Below are 23,469 nucleotides of genomic sequence, written 5' to 3'. Positions count from 1 at the left end.
ATCATGGAAGAAATTAGATTACAAATTGAAGTACCTGATTTTCGAATTTCTGGATTCCACAATCTTTTGCAATCAGCACTTTCTGAAATGAAATGGAATGCCAAATGTTTTATTAAAAAGTTCCCATGTCACAGGTATACCACAGCCAATGTGTCAAACCAGGCATACTGTTAAGTAAAAACATGAGGTCAAATCTTTCAGTTTCTTGATTGTCAGAGATCAGGTGTATGATTGAAGATGGGCATTGGAATCTAGTGGGAAGTCCTGACTTCCAAATGGGAATTGCCAGGGAATTTTAAACTTCTGATAAACTCCCCTGCTTAACAGGATCCTGGACAACTGTCTTCTACTCAGAGCTGGAGATTTGGGATTATCCCAGAACGGGACTTATTTGGGATAGTGGCCCATGAAATATGAGCAGATTAAACCTTAGCTCAACCTTGCTAAAATGAGACTGGAATTTGACGTTTCATCTGGGACTCATCAGAACTAGGACACCTGAAGAAGACTTGAATTAAGGGACAACATTTTATGCTGCATGAGAAGAGGATGCCATTAGAGAGCAGCAAGAACAGTTACCTGTAAATCCTAATTCACACATACCAATAACATAGATTCTGATTGGTCCGGGTGTTGCTTTGGGAATGCAGCAGAGATTAGTTGCCTCCACAACCCCATTTCTTGGAAAATGTGCAATGCATATACAAATGCTTTGTGTCCACTTTAAATAAGGTCCTATGTATTTACATGTGTAGCTTCAAAAGCATCACACTCCGAGCCCCACTGATGATCTTAATTTGGTTTCTGGTCTGATTCTTGGCACAATTCGGATTACTTATTGAATAATTTCCATTGGTAGAATAACGTCTTTTGGCAGATAAACATTTTTGAGCATTGTAAGCATGGGCTGGTAGAACATAATCAGCATGATGCCAGCTGAGAATGGGCAACGGGACATGTTGCTTGATATAGTCCACCAATCACTTAGAATGAAAATTTGCCCCTAAGATTCCATAAGAAACTTACTTGGGGTTCAAGTAATTAATAGTTTTTCTAAGACTTTCTTAATTCTTTCTAACAAAGGACAAGCATTTTCTGACAGCATCCCCAAGGGTTGCAGTTGGATTAATGACAAAACCAGGCACTGTCTTCCTTGCATTCAGGTAGACGATGATGGAAGTATTACCTCCCGTTGGCACTTGTCCACGAGTTGCTCCAGGTTGTTAATGGTCTGCAGTAGATGTTGCCTCTCTTGTTGAAGCAGCTCAATCTCCCCACTCAGTCTCTGATCATCCTGTCAAACAGACAGAGGGCGGGTGAAGCAAAGGATGTGTGCACCTCTGGAATATGTACCAGGCTTACCTCATCTACAGTCCCTCCATGCTGACCCTCCCCTCATCTCCTCCATCTTCACCCTCTATCTAATTGTCTTTAACATCCCCATGTAGACATTGGCCAAACGTGTTGGTGAATAGGTGTTCTGAGGTCACCAAGCAGCAACGTTGACCACGTGGGCATTCGAACAGTGCCAATCTAACAGTGAAATCGAGTGAGGCAGGAAATGATGCAGGCTTCTGCTGTGTAAAAGGTGAAATATAAGATTCCCAAAATCTGGATGGAAATTGGGGAGTAAGTTGGTGTCAGTTGGCAAATGATGGGAACCGATTGTTAATGCATGAACGTTTTCATTACTTGTTAAAAACAATAGATTGTGCCTTTGCAATTAAGTCACAACATCACTGAACTGTTACGGTACAGGACGAGGCATTTCCGCCCATTGTGCCTGCACTGGCTCCACTCTCTTAGTCAATCGCCTGCCTTTTCCCCATATCTCTGCATGCCATTTCTATCCAAAAGTCAGCAGCGAAATGAGGAACACATTACTTCACAACCTCCCATTCAGTTAAAGGTGGCATACAGCAGGTTGGAGTGAGGACAAGCTAACTTTCTTGTCTAGGGAGCTTCGAGGGACCGACGAAAGGAGAGTCAGCTGTTGTACTGAGCTCATGTGGTGGCGGTCCAGGGATCTCAGGGTGCGGTGGGGCCAGGCGAGGGAGGGCAGTGGGGAGCTGCAAGGTGGGCGGTGGGCAGAGGACAGCAGCAGCAGTTCAGAATCCTCCTCACTACCAGACCACAGGAATGGATGTCCAAAATGCTGTTGAATTCAGTGCCCAGATCTTTGCTGCCAATGAAGGGAATGCGAAATCAGTGACTTCCTGCCCCCTTCCACCACACAACCGACTTAGCCCTTTGAATATACAAAGCTGGGGAATGTGTGATTACTCATGCCCAGTTGTCCCTGAAAGACACCCCACCCCCACTCCCATTCAGATTTCCAGTTTCACCATGTGAAGGCTATGGTTGCATTTATTGGTCAGTGCATTGAGTATAGAAGTTGGTAGGTCATGTTGTGGCTGTACAGGACATTGTTCCTGTATATATGAACATATGGATATATGAATAGGAAGAGTTTGGAAGGATACTGGCCAAACAGTGCATTCAATTCTGGTCTCCTTGCTATAGAAGAATGTTGTGAAACTTGAAAGGGTTCAAAAGAGATTTACAAAGATGTTGCCAGGATTGGAGGGTATGAGCTATAGGGAGAAGCTGAATAGGCTGGGGCTGTTTTCTTTGGAGCATCAGATGACTTAAACAGGGTGACCTTATAGAGGTTTATTAAATCAGAAGGGGATAGAGTGAATAGCCAAGTTCTTTTTCCCAGGGTAGGGGAGTCCAAAACTAGGTAAAAGGGGAAAGATATAAAAGAGACTGAAGGGCAGCACTTTCATGCAAAGGGTGCTAAAAGGAGTGTAGAGGCTGGTACAATTCCAATGTGAAAAGGCATCTCGATGGATACGTGAATAGGAAGGATTTGGAGGGATATTGACCAAATGCTGGCAAATGGGACTAGATTAATTTTGAATATCTGGTTGGCATGGACGAGTTGGACAGAAGGGTCTCTTTCCATGCTGTACACCTTTATGACTCTATCAAGATACCTGCCTCAAGATTGTGCCCTTAGCACCATTTAAATATTCCTCCATGTAAGGACTCACGGTTCAGTCCCACATCACCTTTATATGGTGACCATACAAATAGATTCCATCATGTGTCAACCCACACCAACAATGAGTAATTCAAACAGCTTGTTGAGAAAAATTGTGTAACATTGTCAACAGTCCTGTACTTCAGTCCTCCCAAAATCTCTCATCTTTTCCATTCTCTTTCTGCCCTTTTATTTTCTGAATATTCAACTGTTTGCTTTTGATTTACATTTTTTTGATAGCTGTCCATTAAAAGTTTAGAATTTGCATTTAAGTAGAACTTCTGAATGTTCAAAAACACTTTATCACCAACAAGGTACTTTGTGAAGTATAGTGAATATTATATATTGCAAAGTTCCACAAACAACAATAAGATAAACGGCCAGATAATGTGATGGTATTGGTCGAGGGATAATTCTTGGTCAGGATACCTGCCCTGCATTCTTGACTTAACAGCAGCATTTCTAAAGATTGCACTCCCTCGGTCCTCCACTCAGCATTGCTTCTATTTTATATCCAATCCCTCATCCATGTAACACCCCTCATCCTGACTTCCTGTCCTTGCAAACATCACCCACCCACCCACATATCTGCTGACTAATTAAAACCCAAAACCTGTTTAAAACAATCCATGGTGGACCTCACAAACCCACTCCATGACAACATGTCCAATCCACTTACTGCCCACTTTCCATCTGGGTACCCCATCCTGAGCAAGATCCCACAGCAGACTCCCTTTGGATCAAGGAGTGGGAAACGTTGAAAGGTTCCATGTGACAACCCCCATCTGTAGAATGGCAAGCTTTGAACTACCACAACGAGAGTGGTTCTTGCCTCAGGCCAAATCATGGCACCGACACGGCCAATCTCTACCTCAGTGCTGCACATTGCAAAGGGATAATGGTTCTTCCTGCTACAGACCAATGGCAGTTTACTCAGCTTCAACTCAAAAGGTGAAGACATCAGCACTTAACTTACTGGCATTTGCATTTGCCAAACTAAAAACAAAAGTCAATACCACCCAACCCCTGAAGAAGGGTGTGACTTTCTAGCATTAGAGTTGAGGGAATCCTATTGACATAAAATGGTTGGTGGTTTTGTGGTCTGGCACCTGAGCATCCATGTGGCTCAATATGGCACAGTGGTCATCAGCAGGTATAAATGGATTGACCAGCAAACAAGGGACAGGTCTCACTGGGTGAGGGTCTTGTTTATTTTATTTGTTTAGAAGGGGGAAATGAGTGAATGGGATGAACTTACCTTTGGTGTGAGTGTTTCTGTTGAAGAGTAAGATGGACTTGTCGATTCACCAGTGGAGAGAAATTCGCAGGATTGAGAGGGACTCTGGAATCAGAATGAATGGTTCAGTTTTACAGCAACAAATGGCAACTGTGAATCAGAAATGACTCATCTGTTTCTGTCTTCCATTCTATTACCCCTCAACCAGCACCCCATCCTCACCCACAGTCTGCAACCATCACAGCCCACTCAAAGATATTTCCAACAAGTGAATACTGAAGAAACTCAGCAGGTCTGGCAGCATGTGTGGAGACAGAAAAAGAGTTAATGTTTTAATAGGACTCTTCTTCATTTCAAACACTCATTTGGACTCGAAACGTTTACTATGAATGTTACATATGACAACCTTCGAGTTCAACACCTTCACTAGATTTATTCCCAAAATTCTAAAATCTATTCATCCAGAATTTCCAACAGAATTTTGACAAGTGGTAAAGTCCGCTGGAGAAACAAGGCCAATTCCCCATGGTCCATTTTACACACAACATTGCACAATACCATTTGGAGAATCCTAAAGTAATAAAACATTATTTTTACCTTATCTCATACATATTAACTTGGAACATATTTCAGAAGCTTTAATCTTTTCAACTATGAGTGAAGTTGGTCTTTGGATTCTGTTTGTGGCTCAGACAGCAAACTAACTTTATCTGAATTTTTACTGCTTCTTTGTAGTTGAAGAGTAAGTTCCCATTACCTGAGTAGAGGGGGTGCCAGGTGGCAAGGGGGCTTGCCTCTTTCGGGGGCTCGTGGTTTTCTCTTTTAACAAAACCTGTAGAATGTGAGAACCAATTGGTGAAAGTAGCATGCTGTAATGAAGATGCATTATCAAAAGTATTATCTTATCAGAGGAGCATGACTCACTAAAGTCAAATGGGGCATTGAAACAGAATCGAGGCCTGCCAGTGCTTGGCCACACCCCTCCACATCGTATCTGAGCAACATGCATCGAGTGGGTGTTGACTTGGGTTAACTGTTTGCATGCCAAACAATCTTGTTAATGAGAAAACTTCACAAAAAGACCTTCAGATTTTGGAGTGTTTTGAATTTTGGATAAAAGGTGGTCTATCTTTATAACCTTGCATATATTTCAGTGTTTATGGGTTTTATTTGAGGATTCCAAACTCAGGGGAATTGCCCATCAGAATCTTAATTTCCAAGGTAATTCCATGGAGCCTGCTCCATTTGGGATTCCGCAGGCCCAAAGCAAAGCTCCAATCTGCGGTGCTGACATCTCTCTCAATTATAAGAAAAGCCAAATTAATATCCAATAACTTGCTCTAAGCACATCAATTCTGAGATGATTGCCAAACTACCTCATGTATACCACACTAATACGAGACAATGTCATACTCCATTGATACTGAAATCATGCCTCTTTCAATTTTCAGGGGTCTGTAAAGAGGAACCTGCCTTGCCTGTTTCAAACGGGTGATACACAGACTATGCCCATTAGAATCAGAAAGTGGGAACCACCTTGGAAAAGGTTCGGGAATTTTATTTGCCACATTTTGTTTGAATCAAAAGGATTAAGAGTGCTCCCAGTTTTCCACAAGGAGTGTGGTTGTTACAAATTCTACAAATGGACTCCTCTGCAATTGCTCACTGCCTTTCAAAATCGATCTCTGTTGGACCATTAACACAGAGGGTAATAACTACTGGATGGGCTTTCATGTGGTTATCAGGCTGCAGTAATGAATGATTAAGGGTAATTTTATATGAGGCCCATAAACTCTGGACTGTCTGAATCAACCATATGGTAACCCACTGGACTTTTCCTCACATTATACCTGTTGTGAATCAACTGATCAGATTGTTATATTGTAAACAATGGCATTTTCAATGCAGCATTTGACTACTTGGATGATGGAAGCAGAACTGGACGGACTTTGATGTGTTTTTTTTCTCTAAGCAATGTAGAGGCTGCATTTAATATGTGGAATTATCAAATAGAATCCCCTTCTCATTATCTTTGTGAGAGAAGCACTGAGTGCTGGCATTCCGTATATACACATGGGTGAGAAATTTGGGAAGATAAAAGACAAGAACAGAAGGAGAGATTTGGGAAGAGAAAGTTCCTGAAGGTTGACAAAAAAATCCAGAGGAAAAGGGAAATGAGGTAAAATGGATAATTCCAGATGTAGTGATCAACCTTTATCAATTAGTTTACAACAAACCCAAAAATAAAGCGATGAAAATACCTGGACTGCTCCTAAATAAACTTCAGAGATTTGTTCAAAATATTGTGACTCGAATGATAGTGTTGCTGAAATTTGACATTGACTGTAAATGAGGTGAGACTTATCCATAGTTTATAATGGCATAAACAGTGAGCACCAGGATGAAAGAGAAATAAAAAGGATATACTTCAAATTAAAGGGCTGTACCTAATTTTGGAGATCAAGCAGCATCTGGAATATGGATTGAAAATGAATAGGAAAAAAAAGATAAAAACAATGGCATTGTGAAGGAACATATTCGAAGAAATTAGAGTGAAGATTGGAGTGGATGGTATCACACATGGGCAAAGTGGAGGACAGCCGAAAGAGGGGCTTAGTTAGATGACGGATGTCACAAAGTGGGTGCAGACGGTCGATGTAGGAGGGTGGTGCTTGACGGACAAGTGTGCCATGCCATGACCACAGATCTCCAGGCAAGAGGATCTACAATCAAAGGAAGAATTAATCAGGAGAAAGGAAAATAGGAACTGGGTGAGAAGGCCATTCAGCCCCTCAAGCCTTGCACCATTGAACGAGATCATGACTAGTCTTTATTTTATTCCATCTACCTGCTTTGTCTCTGTGAAACTTAATAGCTTCATGCTCCAAGTCTATCAATGTTAGATTTGAAATTTTTAAATAATTACATTTACTGAATTTAATAGCAATATCTGTATTTTACGGCATGCAATGGGAGTAAAAAATTCTGTAAATGGGACTTTTGAAGTAAAGTTACACCTCCGTATTTTAATTTTGTACAAAGATGGAAAACGTTGTGGATGTATGTCCAGTGTGGCTCAGATCAGAAGCTTCTGCTTGGGTTGTTTCTGGTCAGTTACAGGGTTATTGATAATCTCAAGTCCAGTTCCCTTACCTGATGTTGCCTCCTCCTTAATTCTGGTTCTGTTGAGGAATAAATCAAAGACAGAAATAAACTCTATGAAATGCAGGATATGAAATAGCACCCCGCAATCAAAATCACTCATGGGCAGGATAACTGTACAGTATTCCTGGGCCCAGTGCCACAGTGGGAGGCCACTAGTTATGTATACCCATGTACATAGAACATAGTATAATTTTTCTATGTACAAAAAATGTACTATTTGAGGTCCCAATTTCAGTCTCGATATAATGTAGAAACATTGTGCTGATCCAGGAGGGAAAATCAGGATGCCCTCCATTAGACCGCACCATTGGCTATCTCCCATGTTACCTCCAGCCAATATTCTTATGCATGGATGTCTGGAGATGTAGAGTCCTCAATGGCTCTTGCCCTCAGAGATCAGTCTGCATGGCATCACTAAAAGCTGTACCATGTGAACAAATTTTCTTGCACAAGAATGTTAACATGCATTTGTGAACAGGGAATATTATCTCCTCGCTGGAGTAATGCTCTACATTGTGACAGTAACTCATAAAATCGATATGAGATTGATATAAAGTAAAATCTCATCACAGGTTAAAACAGGTTTAAAACATCAACATTTCTCATCTTTAAATATAACTTCACAGAGAGGAAGGGAATATCCTAAAAACAAATGTTCAGCCTCAACTTCAACTCTCCTCTCTCCTGTTTAATGTCAATGGGAGGAAACTCTAGGAAGCTCAGATGAACAGAGGGATTTTGGGATGCTTGTCCACGGATCCCTGAAGGTAGAAGGACAGGCTAATAGAATAGTAAAGAAGGCATATGGGACGCTTGCCTTTAACAGTTGTGGCATAGGTTGTAAGAGCAGGGAAGTTACATTAGAGCTATACAGAACTTAATTTAAGTCACAGCTGGAATACTATGTGCAGTTCTGGTCACCACACTGTACAAAGGATGTGATTGCTCAGATTGCTCACCAGGATGGTGCCTGGGCTGGGGCATTTCGTCTACAGCGGGAAGCTGGATAAATTTGAGCTCTTTTCTTTGCATCAGGGAAGATTTAGGGGATGGGGTATTGGGGGGGGGAGGTGTTTCAGATTATGAGGTCATGGACAGGGTCAATAGAAAACCTTAGTCCAATTAGTCAAAGGGTCAAGAATAAGGAGGCATAAGTTTAAAATGATAGGCAGTAGGTTTAGTAAGATTTGAGGAAAGCCTTTATCACCCAGAGTGTGATGAGGTTCTGGAATGCACTGTCTGAGAGGGTGGTTGAGTTAGGATACTTCATAACCTTGGGAAGTCCTTGGATGAGCATTTGAAGTGTCATAACATTCAGGTCTATGGGCAAAGTGCATGAAAGAGAGACTAATGTCAGTAGGAATACGATTTTGGCAGTGCAGTGTCAATGGGCTGAATAGTCTCTTCTGAATTGTATGATTCTATAATGGTGTGTTAATGGAACTTTGGCTAAATCATCTGCACAATGTGACTGGTCAGAGGTTGATTCGAAGGGTTACACCCGAAACCTAGACTTCTTCACCTTCTGCTGCTGCCTGGCTTGCTGTGTTCTTCCAGCCTCCTACCTGTCTATGTTTGCTTCTGTCTCAGCTCATCTGCTGCTGATGCTTCCATTCAGGCCTTAGTGACAACCAGCCTTGGCTATTCCAATGCAATCTTCAGTGTTTTTTCACATTCTACCCTCCATCAACTCAAGATCTTCCAAAACTCAGTTGTCAAAACTCTCAGCAAAATCCTATCATAGTGCTCACATTAGCTCCCAGTCAATCAACATCTCAATTTTAATATTCTCATCTTTGACTTCAAATCCATCTATGGTCTTGCCTCTCCCTATCTCTATAACTTGCTCTAACTCCACAACTCTTCAAGCTTCCTGCCTTATCTGATTCAATATCCCTAAATCTTCTGTCACCTGGGCCCCAAGTTCTGGAATTCCCTCCCTACATCCCTCCCTCTCTGTACTTAGCTTTCTTCCTTTAAGAGATGTCTTTAAAATTTACATTTTGACCAGGCTTTTGGCCAGCTGATCTCATATCTCTCTCTGTGAAATTCAATGCAATACTTTGTTTTACTAATCTCCTGTGAAGTCACCTTGACGCATTTAATTATTTCAAGATGCTTCATAAATGTAAGTTGTTCCATGTGTGGAATGGGTGACATTTTTGCGGTTATTTCCCAGAGTTTCATTCTTTTGGGGAACTTCTCATTTGTTTATTGCCAGAGAGTCCATGGTAGTCAGATTGTGGAGGGTAAAGAGTAGACAAATTCAACACTTTTTTTTTGTCCCCTGCCTTATTTTTGTACATAAAACAGCAGGAACTTTTATCAACTGAAAGAACTGGTGGAAAAGTAACAGTACCACAGAAAGGGAGGCAATGGCCTAGTGGTATTTTCACTGGTCTGTTAATCCAGATACCCAGTTAATGTTCTGGGACCTGGGTTCGCATCTCATCATGACAGGTGATAGAATTTGAATTCAATGAAATTATACGTCAAATGAGTATTATGAATCACTTATTGATTGTTGGAAAAACCTACATGTAATTCCAGACCCATAGCAATGTGGTTAACTCTTAACTGCCCTCTAGGCAATTAGAGATGGACAATAAATGCTGGCCTAGCCAGCACCACCCTCATCCTGTGAATGAATTTTTTAAAGAAAATCAGGGCGTGTGGTTGTCTGTGAACATTCCAAGGTGGCAGTTCCAAGACATGTAGGTGGCTGGACAGCAGCATTTGTGGAGCCTAGAACAAGGCCACATCCCTCTGAACTCAGGTGCGGGGTGAGGACTGCCTTGGTTAGAATAATCTGTTTCTACTGGGTGGGGAGAGGACAAATTGGAGAAGGAGCAGTTTGGCTGGCAATGGTGCTCCAAGGACCAGCAGGTAACCTACCACTTTTCCAGAAGCTTCTGTGAGTGGCCACGTGAAGCAGCTGCAGAATGTCTGTATTTCCAGTCACCATACTGTAGTGTCTGGCATCATGACCCAAAGCATCCAGAAGGCTGACGTTAGCTCCACTCCGGACAAGGACGTCGACCGTCTCCACGCTGTCATTTTCACAAGCCAGCATCAAGGCTGTTCTATGTTCAGGGAGAAGAGAAGAGACTTGTGAGCAGTGAGAACGCTAAATACCAAGAACATCTTCCTGCATGGAGACCTGGGCCTCAGCTGTCTGCATGGTTTAGCCATGAATGGCCAAATAGTCTAGCTCCACTGCTATGGGGGGGTGGAGAATGAGGGATGAGTAGTCAACTAGACCCTTAATGAGCCAAGATGTGGTTTAAGAAGAAATTATCCTATGACAATCTCTTTCATTTTATCAAGAACAGTGTAACCCAGAGGACACATCCTGGTCTGGAAGAGAGATTCCAGAATAAACTCCGGATAGAGTTCAGAGATGGAGTCAGTTTGTGAGACAGGCTCCTGAGGGAGGTGGCAGAAGTGTATAGTCAGAGCTGTCTCTCAGGGGTTGAAGGCTTGATTTGCTCTGCCCTAGAGCCATCTCTGTGTATAGTGTTGAGTCAAATGTCCTGAAGGTAGATTTGTTTCAGGAAATGTTATGACAGAAATATAGAATATTGAGACTGGCAAAATGGAATCAGCGCTCACTGTCAATGTTCTGACTCGGATCTCCAGGGAGTTGGTCCAACTGTGGACCCCAGCTGCCATTGCCAGGGAACGTTGCAGGCTAAGGTGGAGGTTGTAAGGCCTGACCTGGCAGGCTGCATGGCAGCGATGGTGGGGGCATGCCTGGAGGTTTGTGTGAAGTCAAGCCAACTTCTCACAGCCCCTCAGAGAAGTTACCACCCACCCAGTCTGGAATTGGGAGATTTTCAAAAAAATAAATCTCCAAAGGTCTCTACCCCCGATAATCCTTCAAGATCCCCATAACCTCTCCATCTACACCATGTCTCTATGCCAATTCTCCCACAGGGGCAGCACGGAGCGGCCATAAGGGTTATGGAAAGTGAGACTGATTGGTGAGAGCAACAAAGCTAACCCCTTTAAGTACAATTGGAGCGAAGTTCAAAAGACCAAGGTGTGCTTTCTAATCAGCTTACCCTGGTGCTCAACTGCCTCCGATCTATTTCCAGGGTCAACGGGACTGTCTTTCTCCTACACCTCTGCTTCCTGGAAAGAAGCCTGAATGAAACATGGCCCTTTAAACCGAGGCAGGTCTGCCAAAGGAGAAAATCTCCTAACTTCAGCTACCTGCCTCAGTAACAAGAGTCCAGTATTCCAAAGCTCTGGAGACTGTCAGTCTCTAGAACCAGAGTTCAGCTTCACTCACTTATGAACTAGGAAGAAAGAGAAGGAGCGACAAACTCTGTTTTCAGAGGAGTGCCAATTGCTCATAAACTACAACTGAATGCCACTGTTGAATCTACCTGCCTGCTCATTCCTGCTTAACTGCCAGCTTGTCCTAGATAGGGGACCACTGGCCATTCCATGATGAGAATGATTTAAATTCCATTATAAACCGGAGAACATTCTCCAGGGTGACACCACAGTGCAGGTGCCATCTTTACAATGGCCTATTCAATTGTAGAGTCATAGAGATGTATAGAATGGAAACAGACCCTTCAGTTCAACTCGTCCATGCCGACCAGATATCCCATATAAATCTAGTCCCAATTGCCAGCATTTGGCCCATATCCTTCTAAACCTTCCTATTCATGCACCTATCCAGATGCTTTTTAAATGTTAAAAATCACACAACATCGGGTTATAGTACAACAGGTTTAGTTGGAAGCACCAGCTTTCGCAGTGCTGCTCCTTCATCAGGTTGTTGCAATTGTACCAGCCTCCACCACTTCCTCTGGCAGCTCATTCCAGACACACATCACTTTCTGTGTGATAAAGTTGCCCCTTAGTTCCATTTTAAATCTTTCCTCTCCCACCTTAAAGCTATGGCATCTAGTTTTGGACTCCCCCACTCCAAACAAAAAGGCCTTGTCTAATTACCCTATTCATGCCCCTCATGATTTTATAAATCCTATAAGATCATCCCTCAGTCTCCGACCGTCCAGAAAAAAATAGCCCCAGCCCATACAGCCTTTCCCAATAGCTCAAACGCTCCAACCCTGGCAACATCTTTGTAAACCATTTCTGAATCTTTTCAAAATTCACAACATCTTTCCAACAGCAGGGAGACTAGAATTGCACAGTATTCCAAAAGTGGTCAAATGAATGTCCTGTATAGCTGCAACATGACCTCTCAAGTCCTATACTTAATGCATTGACCAATAAAGGCTAGCATTCCAAACATACTCTTCACTATCTTATCTACCAACGACTCCACTTTCAAGGAACAATGAACCTGCACTCCAAGATCTCTTTGTTCAACAACACTTCCCAGGACCTTACCATTAAGTATATACGTCTTGCCCTGATTTGCCTTTCCAAAATGCAGCACCTCATATTTGGCTAAATTGGAGTGCCATTGCACTGTTTGTTAGGCCCGGTTCAGTTGTTAGCACTCGTACCTTTGAAACAGAAGACTTTGGGTTCAAGTCTCATCCCAGGACTTGTGCCCCATCTCCCTACCACTCTAGTACAGCCCGACTGATGTTAGAGAGCTGTGATCTTTCTGTCGGAAATGTTAAAGTGACACCATCTGCCCTCTCAGATGTATAATTTAAAAACCCTAAGCATTATTTGTGAAAGAACAGAGAGGCTAGTCTTGGCCAATAAATATTCATCCCTCAATCAAAAATGGATTATCTGGGGATTATCACATTGATACCTTTGGAAGCTTACTATGCACAAAATGGCTCCCACATTATAGCTATGATTATATTCTTTGAAAACATTTTATTGGCTGTAAAGCACTTTTTATTACCTATTGATAATGAATAGAACTCCAAAAAAGCAAACTTTTCTTAAGTAAGAGGAGCAGTATGATAATACAGGCCTTAATTCTCCAATTAATCACCAATACTGAAATGGATAATCTATTTATTTAAGGGATGCAATTAGCTAATTGTTGGTTTGACTGAATGCCTCCACTTACACATTTTCATCTACATAATCTAATCCCTCCGTGACCTCACCTTGGTCTAATCTCCTCCAGTCCGACAACCTTCCAAAACCTCTGTGTTTCTTCAACTCCATGTCCTTCAAATCACTGTCAACTCCCTCGTTCCTATCTTCTGGAATTTGTGACTCCAGAGAATAGTGACTTTGTACACTTATCACTGTACTCCTGTATTCCTGTACTCAAATACATGTGACAATAAAATCTAAATCTGAAAATATAAATCTGCTTCTTTCAGATGTTCCTGAATATCTGTCTCTATGATCAAGCTTTTGGTCACTTGTTCTCTTGTCTCCTTATGTGGCTCGATACTAACTTGATTCGATTTACTTGACTTTCAGAAGTTTTATTTACAGCATCACAGAATATTTATGGTGAAGGAGAAAGCCATTCACCCCATCATGTCTACACTGGCTTTCCATATCAGCAATTCACTTAGGGTCACTCTCCTGCCTTTTTCTCATAAGCCTGCACCTTCTTCCTTTACAGATAACAGTCCAGTTCTCTTTTGAACACTTTGATTGAAGATGCTTCCATCAAACTCTAATGTGGTAAAGACGCTGCAAAAATGCAAATTGAGTGGTATTCAATAATACCTCATTGATGATTGTCCTTCTGAAGAATGTGATCAAGGAGTTTTTAGTGAGAGATTTTACACATCTCCCGTTCACATTTTAACTGTCTTCCAATTGAGTAATATTTCGCTAGCTGGTAGACTCACCTTCCCTGTTTATCCCTGCTGTTCACATCTCCTCCTTGGACAATCAGACACCTACACATTTCATAGTTGCTCATCTGTGCAGCCAAGATCAGTGGAGTGCAGCCATCCTGGTCGAGAAAGAGAGAGAGAGAGAGAGAGAGAGAGAGAGAGAGATATCTAGGGCTAAGTCCCCAACCAACACACACTGGCTTCTGTTGGCCCCTTTGTTATACCCAGTGCCTCTCATTCAGGGGTGATAAAGTCTGAATCTCAGCTTTGCGTATGCTGAACTTTTGTGAGTTCACAGAAATCTGTAAAGAAAGCAATTCTTCTTTGAGTGTCCCATGGCCACTCAGAGTCAGTTAAAGAGGAGGAGGGAAGTTATAGGATCATGGAGAACTGAGTTCTTGCAATGGTTGGCATCTGATCCTCTTCATTTGAGTATCCCAACAGGTAGATAAATAGTGTGAAAAATCCACTGTAACTGCAACGCATTCCCATCATTTTACAAGTTACCGGTGAGCCCACCACAGAATAAACTGGCAGGTTTGTGGCTCAAATGTCTAAACTGTAACTGCATGAGGATTCCTTACACTTCAGTTTCACTCTCACCTGTCCCACTGTAAAACTGACAAGAGATTGAGCAGCTCAAGAGCAAGACCACCCTCAAGGAACTTCACGGACTCCCTCCTCTGCAGCAACTGCAAGACCACTTTGGGGCTGAGGGTAATGGCAGAATTCTGTCCATGGAACCTTCCCCACTCACCCCATATTCCTAATCACAGTATTTATACTGGAATCTGGGGTCACTGGGATTAAAAGGTACCAGATCAACAACAAATTGGATAACTAGATAGAGAGGAGCCTCAATTATCTGAATGACAACGACAGGGAGTACTTTGTTCAGTTAATCAAATTCTGGATAAGTGAATACCGAATAACATAGTTTAGCCAGGCATCAGGACCTTGCAATCTTGCCGGATAATCCAATAGTCAGATAATCGAATGCCAGATAATCAAGGTTCCTCTGTACTTGCGTTGCTAGAACACTAAGTCATTGAGTCACCAGGTCATTGGAATACCATAATTCCCAAAGGCATGTAGTGCTTGAAACACATAAAAATCAATGTGTCCCTCAAAATACATAACAATCATTGGTCAAAATTGCTGGATTAGTCACTGACAACATCATGGTGTCACTGTTCATCTGTCTGTTGAGTCACCAATCCAAGATAACGACTCCTCTCAATGATGGAATTTTAAGTTCCCACTTTTCAAATTTGAATGATTTTTTTTCCCACATTTATACTCTGGGGACCTGAAATCTACTCTACTCCCTTTCAATTTATCATCAACCCAAGACTAATAAACACGAGTGAACCTTTAGCTTCACAGAGTCTGGTCTTCAATAAATCCACAGATTGTAACTTACATCGTCATGGATGTTTAAAGGGGATTTGAAACCACAGAGTGTCTGAACACAGGAAAAGCTCCCACTTGTAGCTGCAACAAGAGAAAGGAAAATAAAAGAGAATTGTGTAAACACAAAGAAAATCTTTACACTTCACATCTTCTCAGTGTTGAGCCCGAGTTCCTTCATCTGCCCTAACATTGTGTGTAGATGCCAAAAGGAAATTAAATGTGATTTGTAACAAATATTTGAATGATCATGGAAATTCATTTGTCCTGATCAAAGCCCACTACACATGAACTGGTCATAATTCTGGTCCAGGAATAATCAAATTGGCTAATGTAATTTGGAGGGTGAAAGCACTTTGCATGGATAATACCTTGTGAAACAATTGGGGAAGGCATCATTTTAGGCCTTTCCTAAATAATGAGGCAGGGATAATTACTTGGGATGCTCCACGTCAGGATTATCTCAGAACAATAGAATTTCACTTGAGAGTCAAGTACGTAAGTCTGAAACTACAATATCAAACTCAAATAAAGGTAATTACTGTATATCGATATAAGATCAGGTTGGTTAAGGTAGAATGGGAAATTAGATTAAATGGGCTAATCGAAGAATAGGATATGGAAATCATTTTCTCGCTATTTTCAACCCATGCACATTCCATTGAAAAATAAAAAAAATTCATCAGTGACTAACAAAAGAGGTTTGGAACAGTAATATGTTAAAAGAAGAGGTTTATAATATTGCCAAGAACAGGAGTGAGCATAAGAATGGGAGAATCTTTTAGAAACTTGCACAGCATAACTAAAACCTGATAGAGGGAGATAATAGAATGAGAGTAAACTAGCAAAAAACATCAAAACTACATTGTAAGATCTAAATATATATAAAAAAAAGTGGTGAAAGTAAATGAGAGCCCATTAGAAGCTGAGATATGAGAAATTACAACAAGAAATAAAGAAATAGCAGAGGTATAGGCAAGTGTTTGTTTGGACATTGATAAGTGTACATTCAGGATCTGAGAGTGATGTGGTGGTCAGAGTTATCAAAACAAATCGACTATCTCATAATTAATTGTGAAACACGTGATTATAATCATTCAATTCCAAGGCTGCGGAGTTCCACTGTCTATTCCACACGGACAAAGCGAAGACTGATTAATACGTCTTTTTAACTGCGTTTTTATCACTTCTCATCTCTAATCTGTGTGCATGTGCATTTTATTTTTTCCCCCTGTTTTAGTAACACAGCAGCAGAAACTAGCCAGATAGCTGTCAGCAAGGCTGCTCCAGAAGGCATGGGACAGAATAGGGACATTGGAAGGTGCCAAATCAGGCACATGGACTTAAAAAGAAATAAGCACACTCCCTGCTGGATGAGCTGGAGTTCTCCTCGCCAGCAGTATCTCTCCAGATATGCAGGGAGTCATAGGAAATTCTCAGATGGGTTCTCACATTATGCCAAGATGCCTCATCAGTTGAGGAACTGCATAGTGTGATGCACAGTGGGCGGCACGGTGGCACAGTGGTTAGCACTGCTGTCTCACAGCGCCTGAGACCCGGGTTTAATTCCCGACTCAGGCGACTGACTGTGTGGAGTTTGCATGTTCTCCCCGTGTCTGCGTGGGTTTCCTCCCACAGTCCAAAGATGTGCGGGTCAGGTGAATTGGCCATGCTAAATTGCCCGAAGTGTTAGGTTAGGGGTATGGGTGGGTTGCACTTCGGTGGGTCGGTGTGGACTTGTTGGGCCGAAGGGCCTGTTTCCACACTGTAAGTAATCTAATCTAATCTAATAGTGTGATGAGACTATGTCTTTAAAAATGTGTTCTGTGCTGTTTCTCTTGCACAGGGGCATTGTCACAGTGGTACAGAAATGCCCCCCTCAGACAGACAGTTGGTAAACAGCTTTGGAGTTCTCCCTGGGAATTTTTTTTTGAAGAATCATGATTGGGCAGGGTCAGGGCTCACACAGAAAGGCTTCGATTTCTGCTTTCAGTTCATTGAATGTTTCTGCTGGCTGATGGAATGAAGTCTTAGACAGCAAGGTTTTCTCTTAAAAATAATAAGTGGCAGATTGTTTCTTTCTTTGGGAGTGGAGAGAAGCAGCAAGTGAAAATCATAACTGTTTTACTGAATTGCATTTTTGCCAGAGGGTGTGCTTATGGGATGCTGCATATTGGAACAGTATTTCAACACATTTTTTGTATTTTAACTATGGCATTTTTTGTATTTTAACTATGTGAAAAGAATCAAGTGTGTTTTCATTATAGCGCAGTGATGTACTGACCAATCACATATGGAACACAGCACCTTACACTTTAAATAAATATGAAAGTCAAGGTATAGGCTATCTCCTCACAATACTTTGGAGGGATTCCGGACTGATCCATAACAACGGCAATGCAGTAGGAGTAGGCAGCCAGTAGATGGCAGTAGGCTCAAAAATGATATGGAACAGTCTAAAAGCCGACCCTGCTCCAAAGCAACAGAACAGGATAAGTTAGTGGCCTCTGAAATTCTACTGCAATGTAATTGGCACAGAAGATATTCATAGAGCAGGGAACCTGGAACTGAACACAGAGCCAAGTCAACTGGTGAATTTTGGGAGAGGACAGCTGAGAGGAGTCAGTGAGGAAAGACTGGAGGATCTGACTGCAGAAACCCTGTGAGCAGGTGCAAACTCTGGAAGCGGAAAAGACTCGAAAGCTGGAAATTTGGAGTAGTCTGTGGGGATCAGCCAGGCCATACCCCACTGTCACTTCATGATGTGTGTGTTGAAGCAGTCCCAGCAATAAAACATTGGGCGGCACGGTGGCACAGTTGGGCAGCACGGTGGCACAGTGGTTAGCACTGCTGCCTCACAACGTCAGGGACCTGGGTTCAATTCCCGCCTCAGGCGACTGACTGTGTGGAGTTTGCACGCTCTGCCCGTGTCTGTGTGGGTTTCCTCTGGGTGCTCCGGTTTCCTCCCACAGTCCAAAGATGTGTGGGTCAGGTGAATTGGCCATGCTAAATTGCCCGTAGTGTTAGGTCAGGGGTAAATGTACGGGTATGGGTGGGTTGTGCTTCGGCGGGTCGGTGTGGACTTGTTGGGCTGAAGGGCCTGTTTCCACACTAAGTAATCTAATCTAAAAAACACAATCCCCATCGCCTGGCAGCATGGTCTAGGGCAGGTAGGAAATCACACACATTCTGGACCACTATACAATGGAGGCCAGTCAAAGCAGCTAGAGCTCTCCCATTGTCCAAAGTGGATGAAACAAAACTGGCTTCACAGTTCTGACTGGAAAGTAATTGCAGTGATCAGGATTGACTCGTGCCCAACCTCATGCATTGGTGGTGAGCCATTCAGCCTACTCTACAAAATAAATCTGTTAAAAGGTGCTGGCAAGCCCCTCAGGACAAGAGAAATTGCAGCCTTTGTGACCTCAGGTGGTCTACACCAGATAAAGCAGCGAAGATGCCCCAACATTTAAAAATAAACAGGAAGTAGATGTACACAGCAATTGGACACTGCATCCGAATGATCTGATAATTTACAGTGACATTCCAGGAGATGAAAAAAGAATGTGTCCCTGCTGATTTCCGCATTCCCCAAAATAGAGGGAAATCATGCATTTCCTAAGGGTGTGCAGATTCTACCTAAATGTTATCCTGAACCTCAGCACCCTACCTGTCCCATCGAAAGAAAAATTATACTTGGTGTGGACAGAGCATCTTAAAAAAGTGAAAGCTAGCATGGTGACCAAGCCCAGACTTCAGCAAACCTTTTAGAGTGTCTGTTGATGCCAATGATCAGTGCAGCAATAAGCCTCCTCCAGGAAAATGATTCTGGGATCTAGTGTCCAACTGGCTAGTGAGAAAACTCAACAAACATCAGGAAAGGTCAAAAAAGAAACCACAACTCTCCGATTAGCTTTCCAGCATTTTGTTCGCCATGGGCACAGAGTGATGCTGGGATGCACAGACTGTAACACTTTGAAATTCCGAGAGAAGTTCAAAGCACCCAATGCTGGGTTGTTCCTCTGGAGTTTGCTCTTTCAGCCTTTTAATTTAAAAATAAAATCACTGATATTGCAGGAAAGAACAATATCACGCATCTGCTGACTGTGTTTGACCTTTAAGCGTTAATAAGAATGAATGTACACTTCTCAACATGTTTCATTGCTTTTGTCAGATATAAAATAAAAACAGAATTCACCATCTTCCACACCCACCTGCACTGACCTCAAGAATGAGCCAACCTTCCAGAACTTAACTTTGAGAGTGAAAGCGACCTGACTTTCAACATCAGTAAAGTGTTCATGAGGAACCCCAGCAATCCCTGTGGAACTCCAGGATTAGGATCAGGATCAGGATCATTCTTCTTGGAGCAGGATCAAGTTAAAGTCTACATCTAAATCAGTGCTCAGGACAATTTGCAGCCACTGTTCCCTTTGTATGGTGCCCAGTTGAGCCAGCACATGCTATAAGCTGCTCTTTTGGTCTGTGTGTACTTGGCCAGGGTCAAGGGAGAAAGTACAATGATATCTCTTTCTCCTGTGCTTGATTCTACTCCACACTGAGAATGGCAAGTATGACATGTGTTACTCTTGTTCCGTGTCCCAGAAACTCCATGGTTACCATTGTTAAGCATGTCATTCTACATATAAAACCTAGACAGCTGTGAAAAGCACTGACCTGCATGATGTAATGCAATCCTCCCAAAACTGTCCACTGCATTAACTGGGCATTTTTCCTAAAGAAAGAAAGACTCGTGTTTATATAGCACCTTTCACAACATCACTGTGTTCATCCAATAAAGTAGGCAAAAGATGTAAATACAATTGCAATGAAATGAATTCTTCTTTGCATAAGATTCTGCAACAATCAAAGACAGTGCCCAAGGCGACCTGACTTAGTAATGTTAATTGTGAGATAAATGGTGGATAGAAATTAGGGACAATTTAGCTTGTCCTATTTGGAATATTTGCTTTCTGCCATCAATTCCATTTGCCTCAATGTTGTCTCATCTCCGATGTTGTGTGAATGCCCCTCCACATGCACACAGAAATGTCCTCATCTGCCCCAATTGTCCTCTACCTTTCTCACTTCTCACAACACCACCACAATTCTGACCATGCACCTACTCTGCCTCCCACTCCCCATCTTTCCCCCAAAGAGCACATCATAGCAACAGTGATCCAAAACTGTTCCTTTCGCTTGTTTGATTCTAAGTCCCTTTGTTTAATATGCTGGTCCACCAAGAATTCCCTGAAACATTGACTCTCCTGCTTCTCTGATGCTGCCTGACCTGTTGTGCTTTTCCACCACACTCTCAACTCTAATCTCCAGCATCTGCAGTCCTCACTTTCACCGTGTACAGATTCTTGACTAACAAGGGTCAGAGGGTATGGGTGGGTAGGCAGAAAATGGCAGATAAAGTCATAGTCAGGTCAGCCATGATCCAATTGAATGGCACAACAGGCTTGAGAAGAAAAATGGCCTAATCCCTGGTCCTAAACCTTAGGATTTTCCTGTGGAAAAAATAATTGCTCAAAAGTGAATGGCAGGTTAAGTGATTGGTCAGAATATTAGATTAGATTAGATTACTTACAGTGTGGAAACAGGCCCTTCGGCCCAACAAGTCCACACCGACCCGCCGAAGCGCAACCCACCCATACCCCTACTTTTACCCCTTATCTAACACTACGGGCAATTTAGCATGGCCAATCCACCTGACCCGCACATCTTTGGACTGTGGGAGGAAACCGGAGCACCCGGAGGAAACCCATGCAGACACGGGGAGAATGTGCAAACTCCACACAGTCAGTCGCCTGAGGCGGGAATTGAACCCTGATCTCTGGCGTTGTGAGGCAGCAGCGCTAACCACTGTGCCACCGTGCCACCCACAAAGAATGTAAAGAATATAAAGAATGGCAGAGAATGATGAAAAGATCAATCAGGAGGAAGATGCTAGACTATGAGAGGAAGTTAGCTGGGAATGTAAAAACATACTAAGAGTTTCTATAGGAGTATTTAGAAAGGAAAAGAGTAAGTAAAATGCTGGGTCCCCTAGAAAGTGAGAATAGGGAGTTAATAGCAGACAATAAAGAAATTGGCAAATGAAGGGAGAAAAATATATTTCTTCTGTCTTCACTTTAGAGGATACAAAAATCAAAGTTACAGCTGTAAATCAGGATATGGAAGGAGAGAGGAACTTAGTGAAGTTATAATCATGAGGTACATGTTATTGAACAAACTGATAGAGTCGTGGCTGATAAGGATCTAGACCGAGAAGGATTTCATCCTAGGGCCTTGGAAGAGATTGCTAATGAGGGAATTGATGCTGCTTTCCAACATTTCCTAGATTCAGGAAAGATTCCACTAGACAAGAAAGTAGCAAACATAATCCCTCTTTTCAAGGGAAGGAGTCAGGAAACAGGAATCTACAGATCAGTTAGGTTAGTTGCTGTCCTGAAGAAGGTGCTAGAATTTATCAAAAAAATTTTAAGGACATTTTTTAAAGAGATTTGAGTTGCATACTTAGAAAAATTCCAGATATTCTGGAAGAGTCAGCATGTTTTCATTAAAGCGAAATCATGTTTAGCCAATTCATTGGAGTTCTTCAAAGGAGTAACATGTAGTGGGGATAAAGCAAAGCCTGCAGATTTGGATTTCCAGCATTTCATAAGGAGCTATTTCAAAGGTGATTGTGCAAAATAAAAGCTCATGACATAGGGGCTAACATATTAACATCGAGGGGAGATTGGCTGGCTGGCTGGCAGAAAACAGAGAGAATGTATAAACAGGTCTTGGTCCGATTTAAAGAAGGTGAAAGTGGAATCCCATAGGCATATGCACTGGAGAGTCAACCTTCTACACATTGGACTGTACGTTATGAAGAAGACATAAGGAAGTTGCAAATGAATATCTGATAAGTTTTGTGAGTGGAAAAGATCTAATAGATAGAATATAATGTGAGAAAATGTGAAGTTATTCACTCTGGCTGGAAGAATAAAAAGGCAGACTATTACTTAAATGGAGAAATGACTGTGAAATTTCAAGGTGCAGAGGGACTTAGGTGTGCTGTTGCAGGAGTCCAGATAGTATGTCGGTAAAGCCCGTAATCAACAAGGCTATTGGAATGTGATCCTTTATTTCAAGAGAAATTGAATGTAAAAGCAAGGATGTTATGCTTCAGCTATATAGGGCAGTGGTGAGACGACATCTCAAATACTGTGTATAATTTGGTCTGCCTATTTAAGATGTAAAAAAATTGGAGGCAGTCTAGAGATGGTTTACTAGATTGATACCTATTATTAAGAGGTGATTGTCCTGTGAGGGGGTTGGGCTTGTTTCTGCTGGAATTTGGAAGTGTATAATATCATGTATATTGTTGACAACAGGGTGGGTGTGAAGAAGATGTGTCCTCTGATGAATTAGTGCAGAACTTGGGGCCACTGATGTAAAAGTAGAAGTCACACTTCCAGGAGAGACATTGGAACATTTATTTTCTCTCAGAAAGTTGTGCAACTTTGGAATTCCTTGCATCACAAGGGGCCAATGAATATTCTTAAGACGAAAGTGAACAGATTCTCGTTAACAGGCATATCAAGAGTAATCTGGTGTAGATAGGCATGTGGGATTCAAAACATCAACTGATCTAACAAAATTCTGAGGGGCCAAATGGCCTACTCTTACTGATAACTCTTCAGTTCTTACATTCAACTAAAGATTAAGTGGTGATAATCAGTACACAAACAGCAAGATGTGACTCTCTCACTGAAGTACAATACTGAACATGACTGCCCTCCTATGTCTAGACCTAGTGGTCATTATTCAGGAGGTTTCATTCCTGGAAGATGTGTCTAAATGGAATAGAA

The 23,469-nt window shown here is 42.1% G+C and overlaps 1 protein-coding gene across 1 annotated transcript in view; it reads right to left on the bottom strand.

The window, feature by feature from the left end:
- The window catches only part of LOC132829239 (ankyrin repeat domain-containing protein 24-like), an 80,842-nt gene that overhangs the window by 33,544 nt on the left and 23,829 nt on the right, over positions 1-23,469 (bottom strand). The window contains exons 5-12 of the mRNA XM_060846609.1: positions 20,285-20,342; positions 15,621-15,691; positions 14,210-14,316; positions 10,344-10,531; positions 5,006-5,115; positions 4,305-4,388; positions 1,187-1,294; positions 35-82 (exon numbers count right to left, since the gene is read on the bottom strand). Of these exons, the coding sequence (XP_060702592.1) occupies positions 35-82; positions 1,187-1,294; positions 4,305-4,388; positions 5,006-5,115; positions 10,344-10,531; positions 14,210-14,316; positions 15,621-15,691; positions 20,285-20,342 (774 nt within the window). The remainder of the gene's footprint in view (positions 1-34; positions 83-1,186; positions 1,295-4,304; positions 4,389-5,005; positions 5,116-10,343; positions 10,532-14,209; positions 14,317-15,620; positions 15,692-20,284; positions 20,343-23,469) is intronic.

The sequence above is a fragment of the Hemiscyllium ocellatum genome, chromosome 28, assembly GCF_020745735.1.
Source record: "Hemiscyllium ocellatum isolate sHemOce1 chromosome 28, sHemOce1.pat.X.cur, whole genome shotgun sequence".
Taxonomy (NCBI): domain Eukaryota; kingdom Metazoa; phylum Chordata; class Chondrichthyes; order Orectolobiformes; family Hemiscylliidae; genus Hemiscyllium; species Hemiscyllium ocellatum.
This window is presented reverse-complemented; position numbering and strand designations above follow the sequence as displayed.